Below are 26,787 nucleotides of genomic sequence, written 5' to 3'. Positions count from 1 at the left end.
CCAGAAAAGAAACCACAGGAAGAGGCAGAAACCTAAGAAGACAAACTCTTAGCAGGTTGGCAGCGGAGAATCTACGTAACAAGGGGAAAACCGCTTACCTTCGTGAGTCTTGGCGATCTTCGCCATTTTGTCCACTCGAACACACAGACGGAACTGGCGCTCCCAAGAACTTCCGCTCGTCGCCGCTGCCACGGAGAAAAATAGCTGGGGGCCGCTCTCCGCGCAAGCGCCAAGCGGGAGCGCGCTCGGTCGGTGACACGTGACAGAGCAGCCACCTAGATAGAACAGAGAGGTGCATTGTGGGTGGAGGGAGGAGTCAGGGTTGCTCCCGGAGTCGGTTTCCGTGGTAAACCCGACAAGGACTACGTGAGCCTTAGCGCCCTGTAGCTAGTAACTCTGCCGTGGAGGAAAGTGGATTCCACCAAGGCAGTTAAAAACAGTCGCTGAAAGAAACACTAAGGTTTCAAGACTGGAAGAAACGTCAGACCTTCAGTCCCCTTTCTCCAAATTCACCAGACGGCGTTTTCAGGCCAAAAACTTTTCCTCAGCATGTCTCAGCTGTTGTAGTGCTTAGTTAACAATTACAACAGTCTCATCCCTCACTCTGTAATTCAAGGTCGTTCTCTTTTTAACTAATTACTTACCATTTGATTAGGAGTTTGTCTACAATATGTTCCCAATCGCTATTGAAATTCACATAAAGAGGGTAATTTGTTGGTAATCCCATAACTCCCACAAAGTGGATAAATTGTTGCTAATCTCATTTCAGAAATGACGGAAAAAAGATAGGACAGCGTTATATATGAGATTGTACAAGGTCACACGGTTATTAAGTTACAGAGCAGGAACTTGGCCGCTCTTCTGAGTTCTTAGAAAAGTCCCGATTGTCAGCACTAACACTAATGAAATGCTTCTGATAATCCTAAATGTCATTCCTAAATCAGTATTTTTTTTCTCCTAAACATCAGCTATACAAGCATAACCTGTCACACTGACTTTGTACTCTGAAGAACATAAGAATTTAATAGGGAAATTGGTACTGGAAGCAGCCTGGTAAGGCAGGTAAGGGTCAGGTGATAGACATCACAAAACAAATTACCTTGCTGAGTGACAGACTCAGAATACAAATACTTAGTAGAAATTTACGTAATAAAAAAGTAAGGTTTTTTTTTTTTTTGGCTGGGGATTGAACCTGGGCCTCTTGCATTGGGGCACAGAATTTTAGCCACTGGACCACTGGGGAGGTCCCCCAAAGTGACATTTTAATAGCATCAATGAAAAAATCAATTTGATGGGTTAAAGTTTTCAGTTTAATTTAGGTTAAACAATAGCTGGAGGAGGAAGGGGGTGAGATAAGAGAAGAACATGTAGATTATTAAGTCAATTGTTGATAAATTCTAGTTCTTGGATTGGCAGAGGGTCCATAGATATTCCTTAAATGGCTTATAACCTACACATAGATTACATATATTCTTTTATATATAAAAATAGCATATTTTAAAGTAAAAGAATGAGAAATAATGAATTAAAGGTGTTATGTCCATCAATAACCAATAAACTAAAAGAATTCACCCATGTTGACAAAAATAATAGCAAGGATGTTGCATTTCTTGATTTATAATTTTTTAAAAGATAAACTCATTTATACAAGATAGTCACTGTCATGTAAAAAATATACGAAAAGGAAATTTACCAAAACGTTAAGTGCGAATGTTTGTGAATGATAGAATTGAGTGGTTTTTTCTTTATATTAATAATTTTTAGTATTTTCTAGATACTCTGCTATGAGCATGTATTATTTTTATGAACAGGAAAAAAATGAAAAGCATTTGTAAAGTAGGCATCACATGTCCTCTGTCTTTCCCAAGATATAAGTTGTGCCTGCTGGCCACTTTGTATTATGTTCATATTTCTCTAGGTTCCTAGGTATTAAAAGTTACTTTTGTAGGGCAAGGGCATGTGTTGGGAAGTGAGATATGAGAGACTTGGTCAAAGATCATTGGAGACTCCCTTCTAATCTTCCAAAACTGAATTGTCTTTTATAAAACAATAACTTGAATTTTTAGACAGTAAGAAATAAGAGTTTTTTAAAATAACTTGTTGTTTAGTTGCTAAGTCGTGTTTGACTTTTTAGCAACCCCAAGGATTATAACCTGCCAGGCTCCTCTGTCCATGGGATATCCCAGGCAAGAATACTGGAGTGGGTTGCTATTCCCTTGTCCAGGGGATCTTCCAGACCCAGGGGATGGAACCTGCATCTTCTGCATTGGCAGGTGGATTCTTTACCACTTAGCCACCAGCTAAGCACCCTTTACTTTCCATTTCCAATGTTAATAAATATTAATCACATATTAGTTAAAATGGATTTCCTATACATTTTTTATTTCAAAAGTCAGGAGTTGCGGAGGGGGGGCAAGGGCTTCCCTGGTGGCTCAGTCGTAAAGAAGCCACTTGCTAATGCAGGAGACAAGGGTTCAATTCCTGATCTGGGAAGATCCGTCATGCCACAAAGTAACTAAGCCCCTGCACCAAAACTATTGAGCCTGTGCTCCAGAGCCCCGGAGCTGCAACTACTGAGCCCACTTGCTGAAACTACTAAAACCCGAGTGCCCTAGAGCCCATGCACCACAAGAGAAACCACTGCAATGAGAAGTCCATACACCACAACAAAGAGTAGCCCCCACTCGCCACAACTAAAGGAAAACCCAGGCAGCAGACTCAGAACAGCCAAAAATAATAAATAAAATTATTTTTTTTAATCAGAAGGGCTTTTCTGCCCCTCCCTGCCTATTTATAACCCGATCATTGAGAGTGATGACATCCAATTAGAATGAAAATCTATTCCTTATCAGTCTTAAAATATATATATTGCAAAGTTACAATTATACATGATTTTTCTAGACAAAAGTGAAAGTTGCTCAGTAGTGTCTGACTCTTTGTGACCCCATGGACTATACAGTCCATGGAATTCTCTAGGCCAGAATACTGGAGTGGGTAGTCTTTCCCTTCTCTAAGGGATCTTCCCAACCTAGGGATCAAACCCAGGTCTCTCACATTGCAGGCAGATTCTTTACCAGCTGAGCCACCAGGGAAGCCCAAGAATACTGAAGTGGGTGGCCTATCCCTTTTCCAGTGGATCTTGCTCACCCAGGAATCAAACCGGGGTCTCCTGCATTGCAGGCAGATTATTTACCAACTGAGCTATCAGGGAAGCCCTTCTAGACAAATAAGATATAATTTTTCATAATGTTAAATGCTAGCTGTAACTGCACAAATTACCATAGGAGATAAAGCTATAAAGGCCTTGAAGCTCCATGCTGCTTGAAAAGCAGTGACAATTTATCAAGACCATCTTTTCAGAGGTAAAGGGACTGTCACAGGACAAAGTGACCACAATCCTGATATGTAATGTTGAGCTTTCCAGAAATCTCCTAAATCAAAGGTACATCAGACTCTATGTACCTCAGGCAAAAAAATCTACTTTTATCTGCTTTTCAGTTATGCCTAAACTTCCAAAACTAGAGAGCTTTATTCCTGAAAATTTGGGCATTACTCAGTTAAATAACAAATAACCCCAAGATGATGTTCTGAATATGTTGGTCAATGTCTGTCATGCCTGACTTTTGCTTCTAGCTTCAACTGACCTGACCAAACTCTCTGTTCAGGGGAACAGCACTGGGTTGTTCTGGAAGAGACAGGTACCTGGCTACCTGGAACCTGGCCTGGAATATAGCACACTCTGTCTAAAAACAAAGGAAGTTATTGGCTAAGTCAAGATGCCTTCTCTTGGAAATTTTAACTTGAAGTAGTTGCTACTAACAAAATCAGTGGAAATTGTCACTTTGTCTGAAGAATCATGCATTCCTGTTGCTTGAGTCCCCACCACCACCTTGAATCCAGAACCACATCCAGCTCCAAGCTTCCAAAGAATCATTCTGTAGATACTACTTTTCTTGCATTTAGCTTAGGTGATCTCTCTTCCTTTCAGCTATACCAGGTCTAACTAGAACTGAAAAGCATATATTAATATTAGTGTGAATTCATTAACCAGCTTTTTCTTCTAACTAAAAGTCATCAACCAAGAGCGGTCTTTGATTCGTAATGTTAAAATATCGAGATTCAGAGCACACATAAGTAGGTGTTCCAGGTAGCTAAGCAGATTGTGTCTCAGAAGCATCCAGATGCCTAGAATGCTGCAATGATCTTCTAATGTGTCAACCTGGCCAAACTACAGTCCCAGTTATTCATACAAATACTAATCTAGGTGTTACTATGAAGGCCTTGTAGATATGCTCAAGTGATATAACTGACTTAAAGTAGATTGTCCTAGATAATCTGGGTGGGTTTTAATTCAATCAGTCGAAAGGTCTTGAGAGCAGAACTGAGACTTCACTGACTAAGAAAATTCCACCTGTGGACTGCAACTTCGGCCTGTGCCAGAGTTCCAGCCTGCCCTTACTGATGGCCTGCCCAAGAGATTCTGGCCTTGTTTATTGGTTGATTCCCACAATTGTGTAAACCAATTCCTTCCAATAAATGTCTTAATATGTATCTCCTACTGGTATGTATATCCAGTTGAACCCTAATTAAAATAAACAAAGGTAAATTTCACCATTTATTGAAAAAATATTTGAAAACCTGTCAATAAATATTCAATAAGGACCTATCATATACCAGACATCACTTTAGATGCTGGAAATACAATGTTGAATAAGATCCTCACAGAGATCAGAATATTTGAGGGAAAGAGATTAAAAATCTGTATTTGGGGACTTCCCTGGAGGTCCAGTGGTTACGACTCCAGGTTTCCATGCCCCCACTGCAGGTTCAGTCCTTGGTGGGAGAACTAAGATCTTACATGACTCATAGCACAGCAAAAAAAAAAAAAACCCAAAACTGTATGTGTTTGTATAATTTCAGGTACTATCAAATGTTATGAAAAAAATAAGGCAAAGTAAGGGGAGTGGGCAGGGTGGCAGGACAGGCTAGGCAGAAAAAGCAAGATGTCTGGGAGGATGACATCTGAACTGACACCTACATGAAATAAGGGAATGAGGACATGAGGGAAGAGGTATTCCAGACGTGGCAAATGCCAATGTGCCAAGGTGAGAGCAAACGTGGGGTTTCCAAAACCAGAAAGGTTGGTGAATGGAGTAACAGGGGAAGAGTGGTATGAGATGTGGTACCTGACAGTAATTAATACTGAATGAAGGAATCTGAACTGTCTTGCTAACTAATACAGAGACCTGCCACGTAATTTTGCCACTGGATTCTCAATGGCGGATGCACTGTACAAGGGCAAGAAATATTGTCATTAATGTTTCAGTTTAGGATGGCTATTTTTACTGGTTGAACTAAGAAACTGGCAGAAGGTAGAGGAAGGTGGGATATCAGGACCAGAGAAATAGGGTTTGTGAAATAGGGTAAGGGATGTTCAGCAGATAGCAGTCATTGGGTCAATGACAAGTAATCTGTTTTAGGCAGGTACCAGAGTCAACCTAGATATGTTGGCAATTTTAACGACAGTTGCTATAGAGTACAAAGCTGGCAGTTTTTTACGTCACCCAAAGAAACCTACAAGGCATAGTGTTCTTTCCTAGTGATGGGAGGTACAAGATGCAATAGCGTGTCCTTTACTTTGGAGGGAGTGTCCAGGCATGCCTTAGGCCACTACACCCCTAAAACAGTGGTTCTCAAATGGGAGTGCTTGTGTCTCCCAGGGTATTTTGCAATGTCTAGAGGTATTTTTGGTTGTCACAACTTAATACTCTTTTACTAGAAGGTCCTCTCCACCTGACACTGACCCAGTGTCACTCCACCCAGGAAATCTCACCCGAGGAGTGAGATATAGACGGCATGCTTTGATACTGCTGTGCTCCTAAAATACCAGAAACATCTGTAACTACTCAAGCCACTATGTATTGTAGTTTTTTCTATGTGTCTTTCTCCCTGAACTGGACTGGGACACCTAAAGCAAGTTAAAGTGAGCAATTACTGGTGTCTAGAGCACAGGGTACTGCTCAGAATCCTATGTTCCACAGGAAGGCTCCCCACAACAGAATTTTCTGACCCAGCATGTCAACAGTGCCACCACTGGGAAATCCTGCACTATAACTAACAAAGCAGACCTTTATTTTCACTGAGTTTATCTCCTACCCTCCGGAATATATATGTTTTTCCAAAGCCTCTAATATACCTACCATTTTGTGGTCATTTAGTCTGATTGACAAGATTAACACAATACCCATGCATATGATGAACTGATATGACTTTCTGCTGTCCGGGTCCTTTAAGACTATATGTATTATGATAGTTATTATAAGAGACCATATTGTGGAAAAAGTAACACAATCCAGGAGTCAAACTTAAAATATATACACTTGTACAGCTCAATAAAGTGTTTCAAATCCTTGTTAGATATGGAAAACAACTCTTTTCCTCAAATCAGTACCTGCTTACCATGTACTTGAGGTCATGTTAATCTGCTGTAGCTACATCTGGCACAGCAACTGCAACTGGGGCTATTTCTTGGTTTAATGTGTGATAATTCACTGTCATCCTCCAGGGCCTGTGCAGCCTTTTGAAGGGCCAGACTCCAGTTTAGACATGATGGGGACCACATCCTTCGCATTCTTCAGGTCTTTAAGGTACTAATCTCTGCCATACTTCCTAGGCTATGAAAATGTTTCTTATCTGCTATCTTGGCAGAGTGTTCATTAGCCTTCCCCACTATGTTCTATTCCACAGGCCAAGCAACCAATATGAGGGTTTAGCCAACTTCTAACTATATCCATTCCAATTAAACATTTGGGAACCTGGGAAATGATACTTGCTTGGCACCATGAGCCAGACCTGGGCCCAGACTCCACTTTTGACCCTAGACTTCCATTCTAACAGGGACCATTATGACAATTTGGGTATCAGTCTCAACTTGTAGTGTCCACAGGACTCAAAACATTTGGTTATTCTACTTTCTCCAATGTACGCTTATCAGAGCAAATGAGAGGGGTCTTTGAAGAAGTACTAGGGGATTCTTTAGCACATATTTACCATGGTGTTACATGGTCCTACTTCCTGGGGATCTGTTTCAATCAAATAGTCTGAAATTAGAGTTCTATATCTGAAAGCTAGCTCATGTACAGAAACTATTAAAGGATCAATTTTTAAAAAAATGTACTGGAATAGTTGCCTTCAGCCTCCTGAAGAAATCCACCCTTGATTTCTCTTGGTTGTATATAGTAAGCAACATCCTTGTAGGCTGCCCATCAATCTTACCTCTAAGGACAGCCTATTGGATTAACTGTCTCTGTATCTTTTTGCAGGTCAGGAGCCCCCATGCAGCCATTTTGACCTTGTGCTAACTATAATTGTACCCACCTTGCCTCTGAGGGTTAAACATCACCACTTGCCCTCTATTTTGGGATCCTATCATCGCCATTGCTCACATGGAAGTCAGCTATGTCACTTTTTCTGCTACCATCACCTAAGACCTGTAAGGGACAGTCATCATGAGTAACAGGGCTGTGTTGAACCATACTGGAGCCTGAGGCAAAAGGAAAAATCAGTAGTATTGATCCTGTCTTTATTTAAAAATTTGACATCTTGTTCCTCTTAGATTTTTTTGCACTAATATTTAAATATCATTAAAATATTATTTATCTTAGTTATTGAGCTTTTTGGCACCCCCTTACATTTTGAACCTGAGTCAAGTACCTCACTCACTTCACCTCAGTCCTTTCCAGTGATGCTGGTGCCCCTTTCATATTCCTTATTGCTTTAGTGAAGAGTGTCCTCTGAGCCTTCCTGTGGAGTATAGTCCTCTTCTGGAGCACAGTTTTCTGGGCTTAGTATAGAATACCTACTCCAGCATACTCACTTCTCTGAGCCTTCTGATCCCTTCTTCCACCATGCTTCACAGTAGTTCTGCCATTTCTACACCACTTAATGTGAGCCATCCTAGTAGAATGTTAGCACTGCCTCCCCAGATCCTAGTCGGGGTATTCCATATTATGGGATAGTGCTCCCATATCAATCAGTTCAGTTCACTCACTCAATCATGTCCAATTCTTTGCGACTCCATGGACTGCAGCACGCCAGGCTTCCCTGTCCATCACCATCTCCTAGAGCTTGCTCAAACTCATGTCCATCAAGTCGGTGATGCCATCCAACCATCTCATCCTCTGTTGTCCCCTTCTCCTCCCACCTTCAGTCTTTCCCAGAATCAGGGTCTTCTCCAATGAGTTAGTTCTTCGCATCAGATGGCCAAAGTATTGGAGTTTCAGCTTCAGCATCAGCCCTTCCTATGAATATTCAGGACTGATTTCCTTTAGGATGGACTGGTTGGATCTCCTTGCAGTCCAAGGGACTCTCAAGAGTCTTCTCCAATACCACAGTTCAAAAGTATCAATTCTTTGGCACTCAGCTTTCTTTATAGTCCAACTCTCACATCCATATATGACTACTGGAAAAACCACAGCTTTGACTAGATGGACCTTTGTTGCAAAGTAACGTCTCTGCCTTTTAACATGCTGTCTAGGTTGGTCATAGCTTTTCTCCCAAGGAGCAAGCGTCTCTTAATTTCACGGCTGCAGTCACGATCTGTGGTAAATCCTCCCTATCCATTACATTCTGCTACCCAGCCCTACCCCTTGATCTAAGACCCCTCAGAATTTAGTTCTTTATGTCATCTTCCACCTCCTGGTGGTATATACTGGCTAGGTCCTTTGATTCTTTGAGGTGTCCCTTTCCTCCCATAGCAGGCTCAGCATTTCCTTGGTCAGGTAATATATGACTTAACCCAGTTGTGGTGTGTTGTCTAGGAAGGAAAGTTCCTGAGGGTAGCACCTGACTTCTAATAAGTCAACAGTTTTTGTATCTTCTTCAAGCAACGAGGGAGCACTAGCTTTTTCACAGGATTAAACCACTTCAATAGGCCCAAAGGATTCAGGGGAATATAGGATTTCAAGCTCGTGAGTGCACTGACCCAGACATCCTGGTTCAGTTTCTTAGGACTGAAATCCTTCCCAATTAGGGCCCCACCTTGTATAAAATATATGTTGAGACTGAGTGCTTTGTCCACTTTTAGAGCTCTGCTATTCTTATTTAGTCCTGGACCTGACATCAGCCTTTTTGGCTCTCTGGCTGGAGACAGAGACAATGACACTCTCTTTATATACTACCGAAAAATGATGCCCTCCAGCCTTAACACTTAACCTTTTCTTAGCGACTAACCTCAGCCTTTCAGTGTCTGTCTCCCAATATCTCAACAGGAGCTATTAGTGCTTTACCTATCACCGGTGAGAGGGTCCTCATTACTAGCCAGACTGCAGGTGATCCAGATCTGAAAAATCCCATTTTAGAGTCTGCTTTCTTGGATCACAGGTTGGGTTCTCTATGAAGCAGGCACTGAGATGGAAACTGGAAGAAGGAATCAGAACTGGACAGGAGGAGCTGAACTACCACCCAGTTGCAACAAAGACCTCAATTACATGGGGGACTCTGGAGATGGGACGGCCTTTTAGAGTTGTTCTAAACTGGGGCAAGGAGTTGGGCCTTTATACTCCCAAATCAACATGACTTTGGATGTGAGTTTCCCCAAGCAAAGGGCATGACCTTGGAAGATGCAGCTCTCTTTTAACTAGAAGCAATACCCATAGAGCTGTCACCAAAAGAACTCCCAACAGCTCTAGTTATGAAGGGAGAGAGAAAGGAATCTGGGCAGCCTATAGCATCCACTACAAGCAAACATGTCTTCCACAAAATAACAATAATGCAGCCAGATAGAGGATGACATTAGCCTTTAAGAATATGAGCCTCAAAGAAGCTTGAGCTTTCACAAAAATGTGAATAAATAATGATCTGAAAGCAGTAGTGAGGAGTGAGGGAGACAATAGTCCTAGATTGGGATTGGTCACCATCCAACTCCTCACTTCTCCAGAGAGGGCAGAGGGGCTGGAAATGGAGTTAACTGAACATGCCTATTTGACTAAGCCTCCATAAAATTCCAAAAGTATGAGATTCAGAGAGGTTCCAGGTTAGCAAACATATCCAGACTAGGAAGGCAGCACACACCAGCTCTGTGAGGACAGAATCTCTTGTGCTTGAGACCCTCTGGGACGTCACTCTGTATGTCTCTTCATCTGTATCCTTTATCATAGCCTTTAATAAACTGGTTACTGCATTTCCCTGAGTTCTGTGAGCCTCTCGAAAAAATTAATTGATTCTGAGTAGAGAGTTATGGGAACCTCTGATTTGTAGCCAAATGGGACAGAAGTTGTGGGTTAACCTGGGAACCTACTGCTTGTAACTGGCATCCAAAGTAGGGTGGGTGCCGTCTTGCAGGACTGAGACCTTAACCTGTGGGATCCAACACTACCCCCAGGTAGACAGTGTGAGAACTGAGCTAAACTGTAAGACATGCAGCTGGTGTGGCAGAGAATTACTTGGTGTGGGGAAAACCTCCACATGTTTGGTGACAAGAAGTGAATTGTATGAGTAGCAAAGGAGACACACAGGAGGAATACATAGGGGGGAAACTGAGTTTTTCTAATTCACTATGTATTGACTTTCCCTCTGGTGACAGTCTTTTGATGCACAAACTGAACTTTGATGAAGTCCAGTTTACCTTTTTTTTCTTCTGTTGCTTGAGCATTTGGTGTCATATCCAATAAATCACTACCAAATCTAATATCATGAATAATTTAGTTCTTATTCCAAAAAACTATGTATATTATAAATTATTCAAATAGTGCCCCCCTAAAAGATATAAAATGAAAAGTAAAAGCCTTACCTCATGTCTCATTCCCCAAAGGTTAAACATGATTTATGCATTAATTGATTAATGTTATGCATATACAAACACACTCAGTATATATATTATTTAATTTTTACACCAAATTCTTAAAGGGAAGACTGTTTAAGAAGGGGGATGTTGGCAGAAATTACATACTCTAAAATCACAAATTATTCCAAAAAGGAAAGAGTTCTAACAAAAAGATGTTAATATGAAAAATCAGACTTTAAAAAAGTCAAAACATAATAGGAGGCCTCCAAAGAAAATGAAGTTGGGAGCTTCTGGGCCAGTGAATACATGGGACTGGGAAGAGTAGCCCACTCAGACATGATGCTTCAAGCCCCTGCCCACATGCGCTTGCCCATGCGCTTCTTTCACCTGACTTCATAGTCCTGAATAATATCCTTCTACATATAAACTGATAATCTAAGGATATACTGAGTAAAGTGAACGTTGGGAATGTGGAAAGTGCCTTGAAGAACTGCAGGAGAGAGACACTATAACACTACTGCCTTATCTCTGAACATATAATAAAGACTGTATCAATAAACTGTTTGAAGTATAACTGACCCTCTCATTGCTGTGCGGGCTGTTCTCTAGTTGTGCTGCATGGACTTCTCTTGTGCAGCTACAAGCTCTAGGGCATTTGGGCTTCAACAGTTGTGGCCTGAGGGCTCAACAGTTGTAGTACAGAGGTTTAGCTGCTCTGAGGCATGTAGGATCTTACCAGATTAGGGATCGAACCCATATCTCCTGCATTGGCAGGCAAATTCTTAAACACTGAACCACCAGGGAAGCCCCCAAAGTTGATTTAATATTAAATTCTCAGAGCTGTGCAGCTAGTTGTGTTTCTTTTTGTTTGGGATCTCTATTTTTCCCAACATGGTATTTCTGCACTCATCTATTCTTAAATTGAATACCACAAAATTTACTTATTATAAACAGATGAAACCAAAAAATATAATCAAGCAGTAAAACATTCTCTGAATGGATACCATGATCCAATTCTTCTATTTTTTCCCTCAAGAGTGCAAAATAGACTTCTATATAAGAAAGGTATGTTAATATTTTAAAATTAAAGTTGTAACAGTATCAGGACACTGTCCAAAGAGTAAATCAAGTACATAATTATATTTTATTAATTAAATCTAGGAATGTCTACTGAATTCCAATTTATTAAATCTATTATGCCCTCTTAAATAAAACTGCTAAAAGTTAATCAACAAAGAATCATCTTGCAGTTATGTATCTTTTAAGCTATGCAGCTTTTTAAAAATACTAACTACCAATTTTAAGTGCTGCCAACTATAGCAACTTTAACAGGTACTTTTGTTTGTTCATGTAATTATTTTATTATGCTTTTTAATGTGCTTTGCATTTCCAAGCAGTTTTCCCATATTTGGTTGGCATTTGGGAACTTGGATTTCAAGTAGATTTCCAACATTCTCCAAAATGATAAATCTGTCTACTGTGTCTAAACTGTGCAGGCAGCATGGCTTATACCACAACAGCTTTCTTTCCTTTCACTTTGGGAGTGAAATTTAGCACTCAGGCAGACGGTGCCCTCACGTCCAAGGAGCAGTGGCTGCGCGGGCGCAGGAGGGCTGAGAGGAGCTACTCCATGTTTGTGGTCAGGAGAGGCAGCTGTGAGGAGATACCCCTCGTCCAAGGTAAGGAGCAGTGGCTGCGCTTTGCTGGAACAGCCGTGAAGAGATACCCCACGTCCAAAGTAAGAGAAACTCAACTAAGACGGTAGGTGTTGGCATCAGAGTAGAAACACACAAACCATAATCACAGAAAACTAGTCGATTTAATCACACGGACTACAGCCTTGTCTAAGTCAATGAAACTAAGCCATGCCCTGTGGGGCCACTCAAGACGGGCGGGTCATGGTGGGGAGGTTTGACAGAATGTGGTCCACTGGAGAAGGGAATGGCAAACCACTTCAGTATTCTTGCCTTGAGAACCCCATGAACAGTATGAAAAGGCAAAATGATAGGATACTGAAAGAGGAACTCCTCAGGTTGGTAGGTACTCAATATGCTCCTGGAGATCAGTGGAGAAATAACTCCAGAAAGAATGAAGGGATGGAGCCAAAGCAAAAACAATACCCGGTTGTGGATGTGACTGAAGATAGAAGCAAGGTCCGATGCTGTAAAGAGCAATATTGCATAGGAACCTGGAATGTTAGGTTCATGAATCAAGGCATATTGGAAGTGGTCAAACAGGAGATGGCAAGAATGAACATTGACATTCTAGGAACCACTGAACTAAAACGGACTGGAATGGGTGAATTTAACTCAGATGACCATTGCATCTACCACTGTGGGCAGGAATCCCTTAGAAGAAATGGAGTAGCCATCATGGTCAACAAAAGAGCCCAAAATGCAGTACTTGGATGCAATTTCAAGAACAACAGAATGATCTCTGTTCGTTTCCAAGGCAAACCATTCAGTATCGCAGTAATCCAAGCCAATGGCCCAACCAGTAATGCTGAAGAAGCTGAAGTTGAACGGTTCTATGAAGACCTACAAGACCTTTTAGAACTAAAACCCAAAAAAGATGTCCTTTTCATTATAGGGGACTGGAATGCAAAATTAGGAAGTCAAGAAACACCGAGGTTAACAGGCAACTTTGGCCTTGGAATATGGAATGAAGCAGGGCAAATCAAAGGCTAATAGAGTTTTGCCAAGAGAACTCACTGGTCATAGCAAACAACCCTCTTCCAACAACACAAAAGAAGACTCTACACATGGACATCACCAGATGGTCAACACCAAAATCAGATTGATTATATTCTTTGCAACCAAAGATGGAGAAGCTCTATACAGTCAATAAAAACAAGACTGGGAGCTGACTGTGGCTCAGATCATAAACTCCTTATTGCCAAATTCAGACGTGAATTGAATAAAGTAGGGAAAACTGCTAGGCCATTCAGGTATGACCTAAATCAAATCCCTTATGATTATACAGTAGAAGTGAGAAATAGGTTTAAGGGCCTAGATCTGATAGACATAGAGTGCCTGATGAACTATGGAATGAGGTTCGTGACATTGTACAGGAGACAGGGATCAAGACCATCCCCATGAAAAAGAAATGCAAAAAAGCAAAATGGCTGTCTGGGGAGGCCTTACAAATAGCTGTGGAAAGAACAGAGGCAAAAAGCAAAGGAGAAAAGGAAAGATAGAAGCATCTGAATGAAGAGTTCTAAAGAATAGCAAGGAGAGATAAGAAAGCCTTCCTCAGTGATCAATGCAAAGAAATAGAGGAAAAGAACAGAATGGGAAAGACTAAAGATCTCTTCAAGAAAATTAAGAGATATCAAGGGAATATTTCACGCAAAGATGGGCTCAATAAAGGACAGAAATGGTATGGACCTAACAGAAGCAGGAGATATTAAGAAGAGGTGGCAAGAATACACAGAAGAACTGTACAAAAAAGATCTTCACGACCCGGATAATCACCATGGTGTGATCACTCACCTACAGCCAGACATCTTGGAATGTGAAGTCAAGTGGGCCTTAGAAAGCATCACTACGAACAAAGCTAGTGGAGGTGATAGAATTCCAGTTGAGCTGTTTCAAATCCTAAAAGATGATGCTGTGAAAGTGCTGCACTCAATAGGCCAGCAAATTTGGAAAACTCAGCAGTGGCCACAGGACTGGAAAAGGTCAGTTTTCATTCCAATCCCAAAGAAAGGCAATGCCAAAGAATGCTCAAACTACCACACAATTGCACTCATCTCACATGCTAGTAAAGTAATGCTCAAAATTCTCCAAGCCAGGCTTCAGCAATACGTGAACCGTGAACTTCCTGATGTTCAAGCTGGTTTTAGAAAAGGCAGAGGAACCAGACACCAAATTGCCAACATCCACTGGATCATGGAAAAAGCAAGAGAGTTCCAGAAAAACATCTATTTCTGCTTTATTGACTATGCCAAAGCTTTTGACTGTGTGGATCACAATAAACTGTGGAAAATTCTGAAAGAGATAGGAATACCAGACCACCTGACCTGCCTCTTAAGACACCTATATGCAGGACAGGAAGCAACAGTTAGTACTGGACATGGAACAACAGAATGGTTCCAAATAGGAAAAGGAGTATGTCAAAGCTGTATATTGTCACCCTGCTATTTAACTTATATGCAGAGTACATCATGAGAAAAACGCTGAGCTGGAAGAAGCACAAGCTGGAATCAAGACTGCTGGGAGAAATATCAATAACCTCAGATATGCAGATGACACCACCCTTATGGCAGAAAGTGAAGATGAACTAAAAAGCCTCTTGATGAAAGTGAAAGAGGAGAGTGAAAAATTTGGCTTAAAGCTCAACATTCAGAAAACGAAGATCATGGCATCTGGTCCCATCACTTCATGGGAAATACATGGGGAAACAGTGGAAACAGTGGCTGACTTTGTTTTTTTTTTGCTCCAAAATCACTGCAGATGGTGACTGCAGCCATGAAATTAAAAGATGCTTACTCCTTGGAAGGAAAGTTATGACCAACCTAGATAGTATATTCAAAAGCAGAGACATTACTTTGCCAACAAAGATCTGTTTAGTCAAGGCTATGGTCTTTCCAGTGGTCATGTATGGACGTGAGAGTTGGACTGTGAAGAAAGCTGAGCGCTGAAGAATTGATGCTTTTGAACTGTGTTGCTGGAGAAGACTCTTGAGTGTCCCTTGGACTGCAAGGAGATCCAACCAGTCCATTCTAAAGGAGATCAGTCCTAGGTGTTCTTGGAAGAACTGATGCTAAAGCTGAACCTCCAATACTTTGGCCACCTCATGCAAAGAGCTGACTCATTGGAAAAGACTGATCCTGGGAGGGATTGGGGACAGGAGGAAAAGGGGACGACAGAGGATGAGATCACTGGATGACATCACCAACTCGATGGACATGAGTTTGGGTGAACTCCGGTAGTTGGGGATGGACAGGGAGGCCTGGCGTGCTGTAATTCATGGGGTCGCAAAGAGTCAGACGTGACTAAGTGACTGAAGTGAACTGCACAGAGGGTGCCCATGTGGTCAGCCCCAATAAAAGTCCTGACACTGCACTGAATCTGATTCTCAGCTTCTCTCAGTCGCTTAGTTGTGTCTGACTCTTTGCGACCCCATAGACTATAGCAACCAGGCCTCCTTGTCCATCACCAACTCCCGGAGCTTACTCAAACTTATGTCCATTGAGTTGGTGATGCTGTCATCCCTTTCTCTTCCTGCCTTCAATCTTTCCCAGTATCAGGGTCTTTTCAAATGAGTCAGTTCTTTGCATCAGGGGCCAAAGTACTGGAGTTTCAGCTTCAGCATCAGTCCTTCCAATGAATATTAAGGACTGATATCCTTTGGGATGGACTGGTTGGATCTCTTTGCTGTCCAAGGGACTCTCAAGAGTCTTCTCTAACATCAGAGTTCAAAAGCATCAAGTAGTTGACAACATTGCACACATGTTCTCAGAAATTGTATCACCTTAGTTTTCCGATCTCTGTTTAACAATGTCTTTATATTAAATTTCCTGTTCAAAATAACTGGTATCATTTTCCTGATTGGTTCCTAACACAACCATATTAGTAAGGACAAACTGTCCAGCTAATCTCCTTTGACAGTCGATTTTTATTGGAAACTAACACCTATAATTACACTAATCTCTCATTCAGTAGTTCAGTTCTGATTCAGTCAAGGAAGATGTTTTTCCAACCAAAATTTTCTCAAAAATAATCCCTGTAAGAGATCATTGAGAGTGCTGGGAAGATTATGCTACTGATCAAAAAGGTCCCAGTAATGAGATTATGTTAACTTTGAAACCTTGTTTTATTTATTTCAGGAAAGAAATATTTACAAGTGATGTTTAAAAAATTTAAAGTTTTAATATGTGGTTAAAATTCATCCTGTATTTGTTTTGACCAAAGGGTTGGTTAAAAACAGTATTAATACAAAGTCATAGCCATGCCTATTTATCTGAAGCCTTTATGCTGTTCAATCTATATTAAGGGTTCTGAAGTGAGCAAAATGTCAAAGTATATTTCTACATAGAAGTCAATCAGGAAAATGTCACTTGTAAAGATTATATGAAAGGCAGAAATTAAACATACACATATACGACAGCAAGACAGAAGCAACCAAAATGTCCATCAACTGAGGAATGGATAAAGAAGATGTGGTACATATATACAATGGAATATTAGTGAGCTATTAAAAAGAATAAAATAACGCTATTTGCAGCAATATAGATGGACCTAGAGACTGTCATGCTGAGTGAAGTAAGTTAGAGAAGAAATACCATTGTAGGTCATCCCTTGTATGTGTAATCTAAAAAGAAATGATACAAATGAAGTTGCTTACAAAACAGAAACAGACGAACACTTTGAGAATGAGCTTATGGTTATGGGGAAGGGGGGAAGTGGGGAGAAAGGATAGTTAGGGAGTTTGGGATGGGCTTGTACACTGTGCTTTATTTAAAATGGACAATCAACAACAATTTACTGTATAGCACATGGAATTCTGCTCAACATTATGTGGCAGCCTGGATGGGAGTGAAGTTTAGGGGAGAATGGATGCATGTATATGTATGGCTGCTGCTGCTGCTAAGTCGCTTCAGTTGTGTCAGACTCTGTGCGACCCCATAGACGGCAGCCCACCAGGCTCCCTCGTCCCTGGGATTCTCCAGGCAAGAACACTGGAGTGGGTTGCCATTTCCTTCTCCAATGCATGAAAGTGAAAAGTTAAAGGGAAGTCGCTCAGTTGTGTCCGACTCTTAGCGATCCCATGGACTGCAGCCTACCAGGCTACTCCGCCCATGGGATTTTCCAGGCAAGAGTACTGGAGTGGGGTGTCATCGCCTTCTCCATGTGTATGGCTAAGTCCCTTAATTGTTCACTTGAAAGTATCACAAAACTGTCTGTTAACCAGCTATACCCCAATGCAAAATAAAAAGTTAAAAAATAAACATACACATGTATATGTGTGTGTGTGTGTGTGTGTACAGATACAGAGAGAATATATAGAGATTTCAAACATGAAGAAAAACTAGATATAATACTATTACAAATTCCTAATTACACTTATCCAGTCCAATAATTACCAACAAATGATCAATTTTGTTTTCTATACTCTATTCCTCTACCCTCAGTGGATCATTTTAAAGTAAAGCACAAACATATTTTACCTCTAATCTTCAGTTAGGTTCAGTTCAGTCGCTCAGTCGTGTCCGACTCTTTGCGAACCCATGAATCGCAGCACACCAGGCCTCCCTGTCCATCACCAACTCCCGGAGTTCACTCAGACTCACGTCCATCGAGTCAGTGATGCCATCCAGCCATCTCATCCTCTGTCGTCCCCTTTTACTCCTGCCCCCAATCCCTCCCAGCATCAGAGTCTTTTCCAATGAGTCAACTCTTCACATGAGGTGGCCAAAGTACTGGAGTTTCAGCTTTAGCATTGTTCCTTCCAAAGAAATCCTAGGGCTGATCTCCTTCAGAATGGACTGCTTGGATCCCCTTGCAGTCCAAGGGACTCTCAAGAGTCTTCTCCAGCAACACAGTTCAAAAGCATCAATTCTTCGGTGCTCTGCCTTCTTCACAGTCCAACACTCACATCCATACATGACCACTGGAAAAACCATAGCCTTGACCTTACGGACCTTAGTCGGCAAAGTAATGTCTCTGCTTTTGAATATACTATCTAGGTTGGTCATAACTTTTCTTCCAAGGAGTAAGTGTCTTTTAATTTCATGGCTGCAATCACCATCTGCAGTGATTTTGGAGCCCCCAAAATAAAGTCTGACACAGTTTCCCCATCTATTTCCCAATCTATTTCCAATGAAGTGATGGGACTGGATGCCATGATCTTCGTTTTCTGAATGTTGAGCTTTAAGCCAAATTTTTCACTCTCCTCTTTCACTTTCATCAAGAGGCTTTTGAGTTCCTCTTCACTTTTTGCTATAAGGGTGGTGTCATCTGCATATCTGAGGTTATTGATATTTCTCCCAGCAGTCTTGATTCCAGCTTGTGCTTCTTCCAGTCCAGCGTTTCTCATGATGTACTCTGCATGTAAGTTAAATAAGCAGGGTGACAATATACAGCCTTGACGTACTCCTTTTCCTATTTGGAACCAGTGTGTTGTTCCATGTCCAGTACTAACTGTTGCCTCCTGACCTGCATACAGATTTCTCAAGAGGCAGGTCAGGTGGTCTGGTATTCCCATCTCTTTCAGAATTTTCCACAGTTTATTGTGATCCACACAGTCAAAGGCTTTCGCATAGTTAATAAAGCAGAAATAAATGTTTTTCTGGAACTCTCTTGCTTTTTCGATGATCCAGTGGATGTTGGAAATTTGATCTCTGGTTCCTCTGCCTTTTCTAAAACCAGCTTGAACATCAGGAAGTTCATGGTTTACGTATTGCTGACGCCTGGCTTAGAGAATTTGAGCATTAATTTACTAGCATGTGAGATGAGTGCAATTGTGTGGTAGTTTGAGCATTCTTTGGCATTGCCTTTCCTTGGGATTGGAATGAAAACTGACCTTTTCCAGTCCTGTGGCCACTGCTCAGTTTTCCAAATTTGCTGGCATATTGAGTGCAGCACTTTCACAGCATCATCTTTTAGGATTTGAAACAGCTCAACTGGAATGCCATCACCTCCACTAGCTTTGTTTGTAGTGATGCTTTCTAAGGCCCACTTGACTTCACATTCCAGGATGTCTGGCTCTAGGTGAGTGATCACACCATCATGATTATCTTGGTCGTGAAGATCTTTTTTGTACAGTTCTTCTGTGTATTCTTGCCACCTCTTCTTAATATCTTCTGCTTCTGTTAGGTCCATACCATTTCTGTCCTTTATCGAGCCCATCTTTGCATGAAATGTTCCCTTGGTATCTCTTAATTTTCTTGAAGAGATCTTTAGTCTTTCCCATTCTGTTCTTTTCCTCTATTTCTTTGCATTGATCGCTGAGGAAGGCTTTCTTATCTCTTCTTGCTATTCTCTGGAACTCTGCATTCAGATGCTTCTATATTTCCTTTTCTCCTTTGCTTTTTGCCTCTCTTCTTCTCACAGCTATTTGTAAGGCCTCCCCAGACAGCCATTTTGCTTTTTTGCATTTCTTTTTCATGAGGATGGTCTTGATCCCTGTCTCCTGTACAATGTCACGAACCTCATTCCATAGTTCATCAGGCACTCTATGTCTATCAGATCTAGGCCCTTAAATCTATTTCTCACTTCCACTGTATAATCATAAGGGATTTGATTTAGGTCATATCTGAATGGCCTAGTGGTTTTCCCTACTTTCCTAAGTTGAGTCTGAATTTGGTAATAAGGAGTTCATGATCTGAGCCACAGTCAGCTCCAGGTCTTGTTTTTGGTGACTGTATAGAGCTTCTCCATCTTTGGTTGCAAAGAATATAATCAATTTGATTTTGGTGTTGACCATCTGGTGATGCCCACGTGTAGAGTCTTCTCTTGTGTTGTTGGTAGAGGGTGTTTGCTATGACCAGTGCGTTTTCTTGGCAAAACTGTATTAGTCTCTGCCCTGCTTCATTCCGCATTCCAAGGCCAAATTTGCCTGTTACTCCAAGTGTTTCTTGACTTCCTAATTTTGCATTCCAGTCCCCTATAATGAAAAGGACATCTTTTGGGGGTGTTAGTTCTAAAAGGTCTTGTAGGTCTTCATAAAACCGTTCAACTTCAGCTTTTTCAGCGTTACTGGTTGGGGCATAGACTTGGATAACTGTGATATTGAATGGTTTGCCTTGGAGACGAACAGAGATCATTCTGTCGTTTTTGAGATTGCATCCAAGTACTGCATTTCGGACTCTTCTGTTGACCATGATGGCTACTCCATTTCTTCTGAGGGATTCCTGTCTGCAGTAGTAGATCTAATGGCCATCTGCGTTAAATTCACCCATTCCAGTCCATTTTTCAGATTCCTAGAATGTCGATGTTCACTCTTGCCATCTCTTGGTTGACCACTTCCAATTTGCCTTGATTCATGGACCTGACATTCCAGGCTCCTATGCAATATTGCTCTTTACAGCATCGGACCTTGCTTGTATGAATCTTTACTAAAGTAGGTATTTCAGTTGAATTTCTCAGTCTTGTATGTTTCTTTAATATTTGGTTTGTTCAAAACAAAATGTAAATAATGCCTCTTACATCTTATAAATCTACAAGAACCCCCCTACCCCCAATCTTCCTAATTTGATATTTATTTGTTGAAGAAATTGGGTCATTTGTCCTACAGAATTTCCCATATTCCATATTTGGCAGATTGTAGGGTGTCACTTTCACTTTTCACTTTCATGCATCAGAGAAGGAAATGGCAACCCACTCCAGTATTCTTGCCTAGAGAATCTCAGGGATGGGGGAGCCTGGTGGGCTGCCGTCTATGGGGTTGCACAGGGTCAGACATGACTGAAGCGACTTAGCAGCAGCAGCAGCAGCAGGGTGTCATTTAACATGTTCTTCTATCTCTCATTTAAACTGGCATATCCACAAGCTTGCCCAGATTCAGCTTCAATTATTTTCAGTCAGTCAGTCAGTTCAGTCGCTCAGTCATGTCTGACTCCTTGTGACCCCATGAATTGCAGCATGCCAGGCCTCCCTGCCCATCACCATCTCCCAGAGTTCACTCAAACTCATGTCCATCGAGTCAGTGATGCCATCCAGTCATCTCATCCTCTGTCATCCCCTTCTCCTCCTGCTCCCAATCCCTCCCAGCATCAAAGTCTTTTCCAATGAGTCAACTCTTCGCATGAAGTGGCCAAAGTACTGGAGTTTCAGCTTTAGCATCATTCCTTCCAAAGAAATCCCAGGGCTGATCTCCTTTAGAATGGACTGGCTGGATCTCCTTGCACTTCAAGGGACTCTCAAGAGTCTTCTTCAACACCACAGTTCAAAAGCATGAATTCTTCGGCACTCAGCTTTCTTCACAGTCCAACTCTCACATCCATACATGACCACTGGAAAATCCATAGCCTTGACTTGATGGACCTTTGTTGGCAAAGTAATGTCTCTGTTTTTGAATATACTGTCTAGGTTGGTCATGACTTTTCTTCTAAGGAGTAAGTGTCTTTTAACTTAATGGCTGCAGTCACCATCTGCAGTGATTTTGGAGCCCCCCAAAACAAAGTCTGACACTGTTTCTACTGTTTCCCCATCTATTTCCCATGAACTAAAAAGCCTCTTGATGAAAGTGAAAGAGGAGAGGGAAAAAGTTGGCTTGGCGATAACATTTAATAGGTGGTAGTGTATCAGATATATTTTTTGCAGCATAGTTGGTTTGAATTCTGAATTACTGCTTTCCACCGATCTCTGCTGAGCTTTAATATACTACAGATCTTTTCCTATTGTTGAAACAGATTTTTTTTGCCTACAATATATGGAAGCACCATCATCTACTAAAACTGAGCTAGAGTTTCTTATCACCTTTAAGCTTCTGACATATAACTATATCCTTCACTAAGAAGTCAGGTGAGTACCATACACTGTCAACTGTCACAAAGATTCCTTTATTTGCCTTAAACAAAATCTTCGGGGAAGTGCAGGAAGAACGATTCAATTGAATGAGCCAATTTAGTAGATATTTTCTTATGTCTGAGAAGAGTTCTATGAGAAAATGTTTGGTGAATTTAACAAAAGAAACCCTTCTATTAAGTTCATAAGTAAATTATGTATTATGTTGAAAAATACATTTAATAGGCCATTTAGGAAGATCCCCTGGAGAAGGAAATAGCAACTCACGAATCCCATGGACAGAAGAGCCTGGTAGGCTACAGTCCACAGGGTCGCCAAGAGTCAGACACTACTGAATGACTTCACTTTCACTTCAGTTAACAATGGGCTTCTGAGGTAGCTCCAGTGGTAAAGAACCCACCTACAAATGTAGGAAATGTAAGAGATGTGGATTTGATCCTCGGGTCAGTAAGATCCCCTAGAGGAGGGCACAGCAATCTATTCTAGTATATTCTTGCCTGGAGAATCCCATACAGGAAGCTGGTGGGCCATGGCCCACAGGTTCACAGAACTGGATATGACAAACGACTTAGCACATGCACACAGACTAGTGAACAATTTTGTAGAATGCAGCAATAGAACCACCTCAGTCAACAATTACATTCTGTGTTGAACTGAAAACTGCTTGACATACTCTGTAGCTGGGGATTTGAACTCACACCACAAAGCATCTAATAAGGGGTAACTGCCACGAAGGACCTACAAGACTTTCTAGAACTAACACCAAAAAAACATGTCCTTTTCATCAGAGGGGACTGGAATGCAAAAACAGAAAGTCAAAAAATACCTGGAGTAACAGGCGAGTTTGACGTTGGAGCAGGGCAAAGGCTAATAGAGTTTTGTAAGAGAACGCACTGGTCATAGCAAACACCCTCTTCCAACAACACAAGAGACTACATATGGACATCACCAGATGGTCAATACTGAAATCAGATTGATTATATTCTTACAGTCGAAGATGGAGACACTCTATACAGCCAGAAAAAAAAAAGACTGGGAGCTGACTGTGGTTCAGATCATGAACTCCTAATCACCAATGTCAGACTTTAATTGAAGAAAGTGGGGAAAACCACTAGGCCATTCAGGTATGACCTACATCAAATCTCGTACAATTATACAGTGGAAGTGACAAACAGATTCAAGGGATTAGATCTGATAGAGTGCCTGAAGAATTATGAACAGAGGTTCGTGACATTGTACAGGAGGCAGGGATCAAGACAATCCCCCCAAAAAAGAAAGGCAAAATGGTTGTCTGAAGAGGCCTTAACAAATAGCTGAGAAAAGACGAGAAGTGAAAGGCAAAGGAGAAAAAGAAAGATACTCCCATCTGAATGCAGAGTTCCAAAGAATAGCAAGGAGAGATAAGAAAGCCTTCCTACTAAAGTGATCAATGCAAAGAAATAGAGGAAAACAACAGAATGCAAAAGACAAGATCTCTTCAAGAAAATTAGAGATACCAAGGGAATATTTCATGTAAAGATGGGTACAATAAAGGACAGAAATGGTATAGACCTAATAGAAGCAGAAGATATTAAGAAGAGGGTGCAAGAATACACAGAAGAATTATACAAAAAAGATATTAATGACTCAGATAATCACAATGGTGTGATCACTCACTTAGAGCCAGACATCCTGGAGTTTGCAGTCAAATGGGCCTTAGGAAACACCACTACGAACAAAAATAGCAGAGGTGATGGAATTCCAGTTGAGCTATTTCAAATCATCTTTTAAGATGATCCTGTTAAAGTGCTGCACTCAATATGCCAGCAAATTTGGAAAACTCAGCAGTCGCCACCGGACTAGAAAAGGTCAGTTTTCATTCTAATCCCAAAGAAAGGCAATGCCAAAGAATGTTCAAACTACTGCACAATTGCACTCATTTAACATGCTAACAAAGTAATGCTCAAAATTCTCCAAGCTAGGCTTCAACAGTATGTGAACCGAGAACTCCCAGATGTTCAAGTTGGACTTAGAAAAGGCAGAGGAACCAGAGATCAAATTGCCAACATCTGGTGGGTCATAGAAAAAGCTAGAGAATTCCAGAAAAATATCTACCTTCTGCTTCACTGACTACAATAAAGCTTTTGTGCAGATTACAACAAAGTGTGGAAAATTCTTAAAGAGATTAAAGTACCTGACCACCTTATCTGCCTCCTGAGAAACCTGTATGCAGGTTAAGAAGCAATAGTTAGAACCGGACATGGTACAACAGACTGGTTCCAAATTGGGAAAGGAGTATGTCTATTGTCACCCTGCTTATTTAACTTACAGGCAGAGTACATCATGCAAAATGTTGAGCTAGATGCAGCATAAGCTGGAATCAAGATTGCTGGGAGAAATATCAGTAACATCAGCAATGCAGATGACACCACACTTACAGCAAAAAGCAAAGAGGAACTAAAGAGTTTCTCTTGATGAAAGTCAAAGTAGAGAGTGAAAAAGCTGGTTTAAAACTCAACATTAAGAAAACTAAGATCATGGCATCCAGTCCCATTACTCCTTGGCAAATAGATGGGAAAGCACTGCAAATAGTGACAGAATTTATTTTCCTGGGCTCAAAAATCACTGCAGATGATGACTACAGTCATGACATTAAAAGATACTTGCTCCTTGGAAGAAAAGTTACGACCAACTTAGCATATTAAAAAGCAGAGACATTACTTTGCCAACAAAGGCCTGTCTAGTCAAAGCTATAGTTTTTCCAGAAGTCATATATGGGTGTGAGGGTTGGACCATAAAGAGGCTGAGTGCCGAAGAATTGCTGCTTTTGAACTGTGTATTGGAGAAGACTCTTGAGAGTCCCTTGCACTGCAAGATCAAACTAGTCAATCCTAAAGGAAATCAACCTTGAATATTCATTGGAGGGAGTGATGCTGAAGCTGAAACTCCAATACTTTGACATCCTGATGTGAAGAGCCAACTCATTAGAAAAGACCCTGATGCTGGGAAAGATTGAAGGCAGGAGGAAAAGGGGCTGACAGAGGATGAGATGGTTGGATGGCATCACTGACTCAATGGACATGACTCTGATCAAGCTCCAGGAGATGGTGAAGGACATGAAAGCCTGGTGTGCTGCAGTCCATGATGTCCGCAGAGTCAGACACAACTGAGCGACTGAACAACAGTTGCAATGAACAAAGCAAGAGTAGAAAATAATAATCATACAGATACACAAAAGCTGGAATATTTATGTTAATGTAAATCAGATCAAGTCATCTCAAATGACGTCCCTTTATACTTAGAATAAAATCCAAAGATGGCACCATGGCCTCCCAGATACTATGAAAAAGCCCTCACTACCTCTGACCTCATTTCCTACCACTCTCACCCTCATTGACTGTAAGACAAAGCCCTTGCTTCTCATAAAACAGGCAAGACTGTTTGTGCCTGAGGCCTTTGCACTTGCTGTTCCCTTCCCAAATATTCACATAGTTCACCTGCTAACTTCATTTAGCCTGTTCATTATCACCTTCTCAGAGGCCCACCTGACCACCTTATATAAGACAGCACCCCACTTTTGCTTCTCTATCTGCTTTTCATACTTTTTCCTCCAGCATATGATTATCTGACACTGTATTAATTGAATGAAAATTTATTTCCCCTACTCTAGATTAGAAGCTCTATGATAGTAGACTTTTGTTCATTTATCCAGCACCTAAAACAGCGGAGAGTGCTCAATAACTATTTGTTTATTTCATTTAGTCAGCTACAATTTCTCAAAACCGTGTGCAGTTAAGTATTGACATTATGGCTATCCTCACTTTACAGTTTACAAGAAACTATGGCATATAAAAGTTACTTAAGGACCTAAGAACAAACAAAGCGAGAACAAATGTCAGGACTTGATGAATGATTCCTGAAATGGGTGAATGGAAGCAAAGTCCGAATGGAAGCAAAATTTGGGCTGAGAGAAACCCAAACCATACATGAACACCAGGTAAAATGTTGGCCACACAGAAAGAAGGCAAACAGAACCGAGTCTCTTCTCTAAGGCCATAACCTTATATTGCCCTCATAACAACCTCACGGAGTAAGGACATCAGGTACATTCATTAACAGCAAGACAGACGCCATATTTCACAGCTGGCAGGGGTCGCAGTTTCAGCCCAGCACTCACCGATTCGTACAGTTACATAATCAATACTCAGAACCTCGGGCTTCCTCCCGCCCCTGCGCTGGGCTCACGTGGCTGGCCTCGCGACCGGAAGCAGCCTCTAGAGAACCACGGCGGTTGGTGAATCCGAGGAACAGTTCCTCAGCGGCAGCAGGGGTGAGCGGTCACGGTAATTCTTACGTCAGAGCGCGGCGGGAACTGAACACCCGCCGGCCTAGAGGTATTCGTCCACGCGGCTCTGCGGTCCCTCTGATTGGCCGTCAGGATGACGTAGCCCGTTTACAGTGCGCTCTGTGGCAGTAGGAGTGTGCGTAAGCTTTGCGCAATAGGAAAGAGGAAAATGGGGCGTGTCTGACCGCTCAGGGGGCCCGCTGATTGGC

The 26,787-nt window shown here is 41.4% G+C and overlaps 1 protein-coding gene across 7 annotated transcripts in view; it reads right to left on the bottom strand.

The window, feature by feature from the left end:
* SF3B1 (splicing factor 3b subunit 1) overlaps positions 1 to 26,756 on the bottom strand; it is a 64,674-nt gene extending 37,918 nt beyond the window's left edge. For 4 of the 7 annotated variants that reach the window (XR_005719037.1, XR_005719038.1, XR_005719040.1 and 1 more), the window contains exons 1-2: positions 26,411 to 26,756; positions 99 to 275 (exon numbers count right to left, since the gene is read on the bottom strand). Coding sequence is in view for 1 of the 7 variants with exons in the window: in XM_040228873.1 (XP_040084807.1) it covers positions 99 to 126 (28 nt within the window). In the remaining 6 variants the exon portion in view is untranslated. Of the gene's footprint in view, positions 1 to 98; positions 276 to 26,410 lie in introns of those variants that run through there. The other 3 variants (XM_040228873.1, XM_040228875.1, XM_040228874.1) reach the window with 3 other exon arrangements.
* Positions 26,757 to 26,787: the final 31 nt, after the last annotated feature.

This window comes from Oryx dammah, unplaced genomic scaffold (genome assembly GCF_014754425.2).
Source record: "Oryx dammah isolate SB20612 unplaced genomic scaffold, SCBI_Odam_1.1 HiC_scaffold_27, whole genome shotgun sequence".
Taxonomy (NCBI): Eukaryota; Metazoa; Chordata; class Mammalia; order Artiodactyla; family Bovidae; genus Oryx; species Oryx dammah.
Note: the sequence above shows the minus strand (reverse complement) of the source record. Positions and strands in the feature narration are given on the sequence as shown.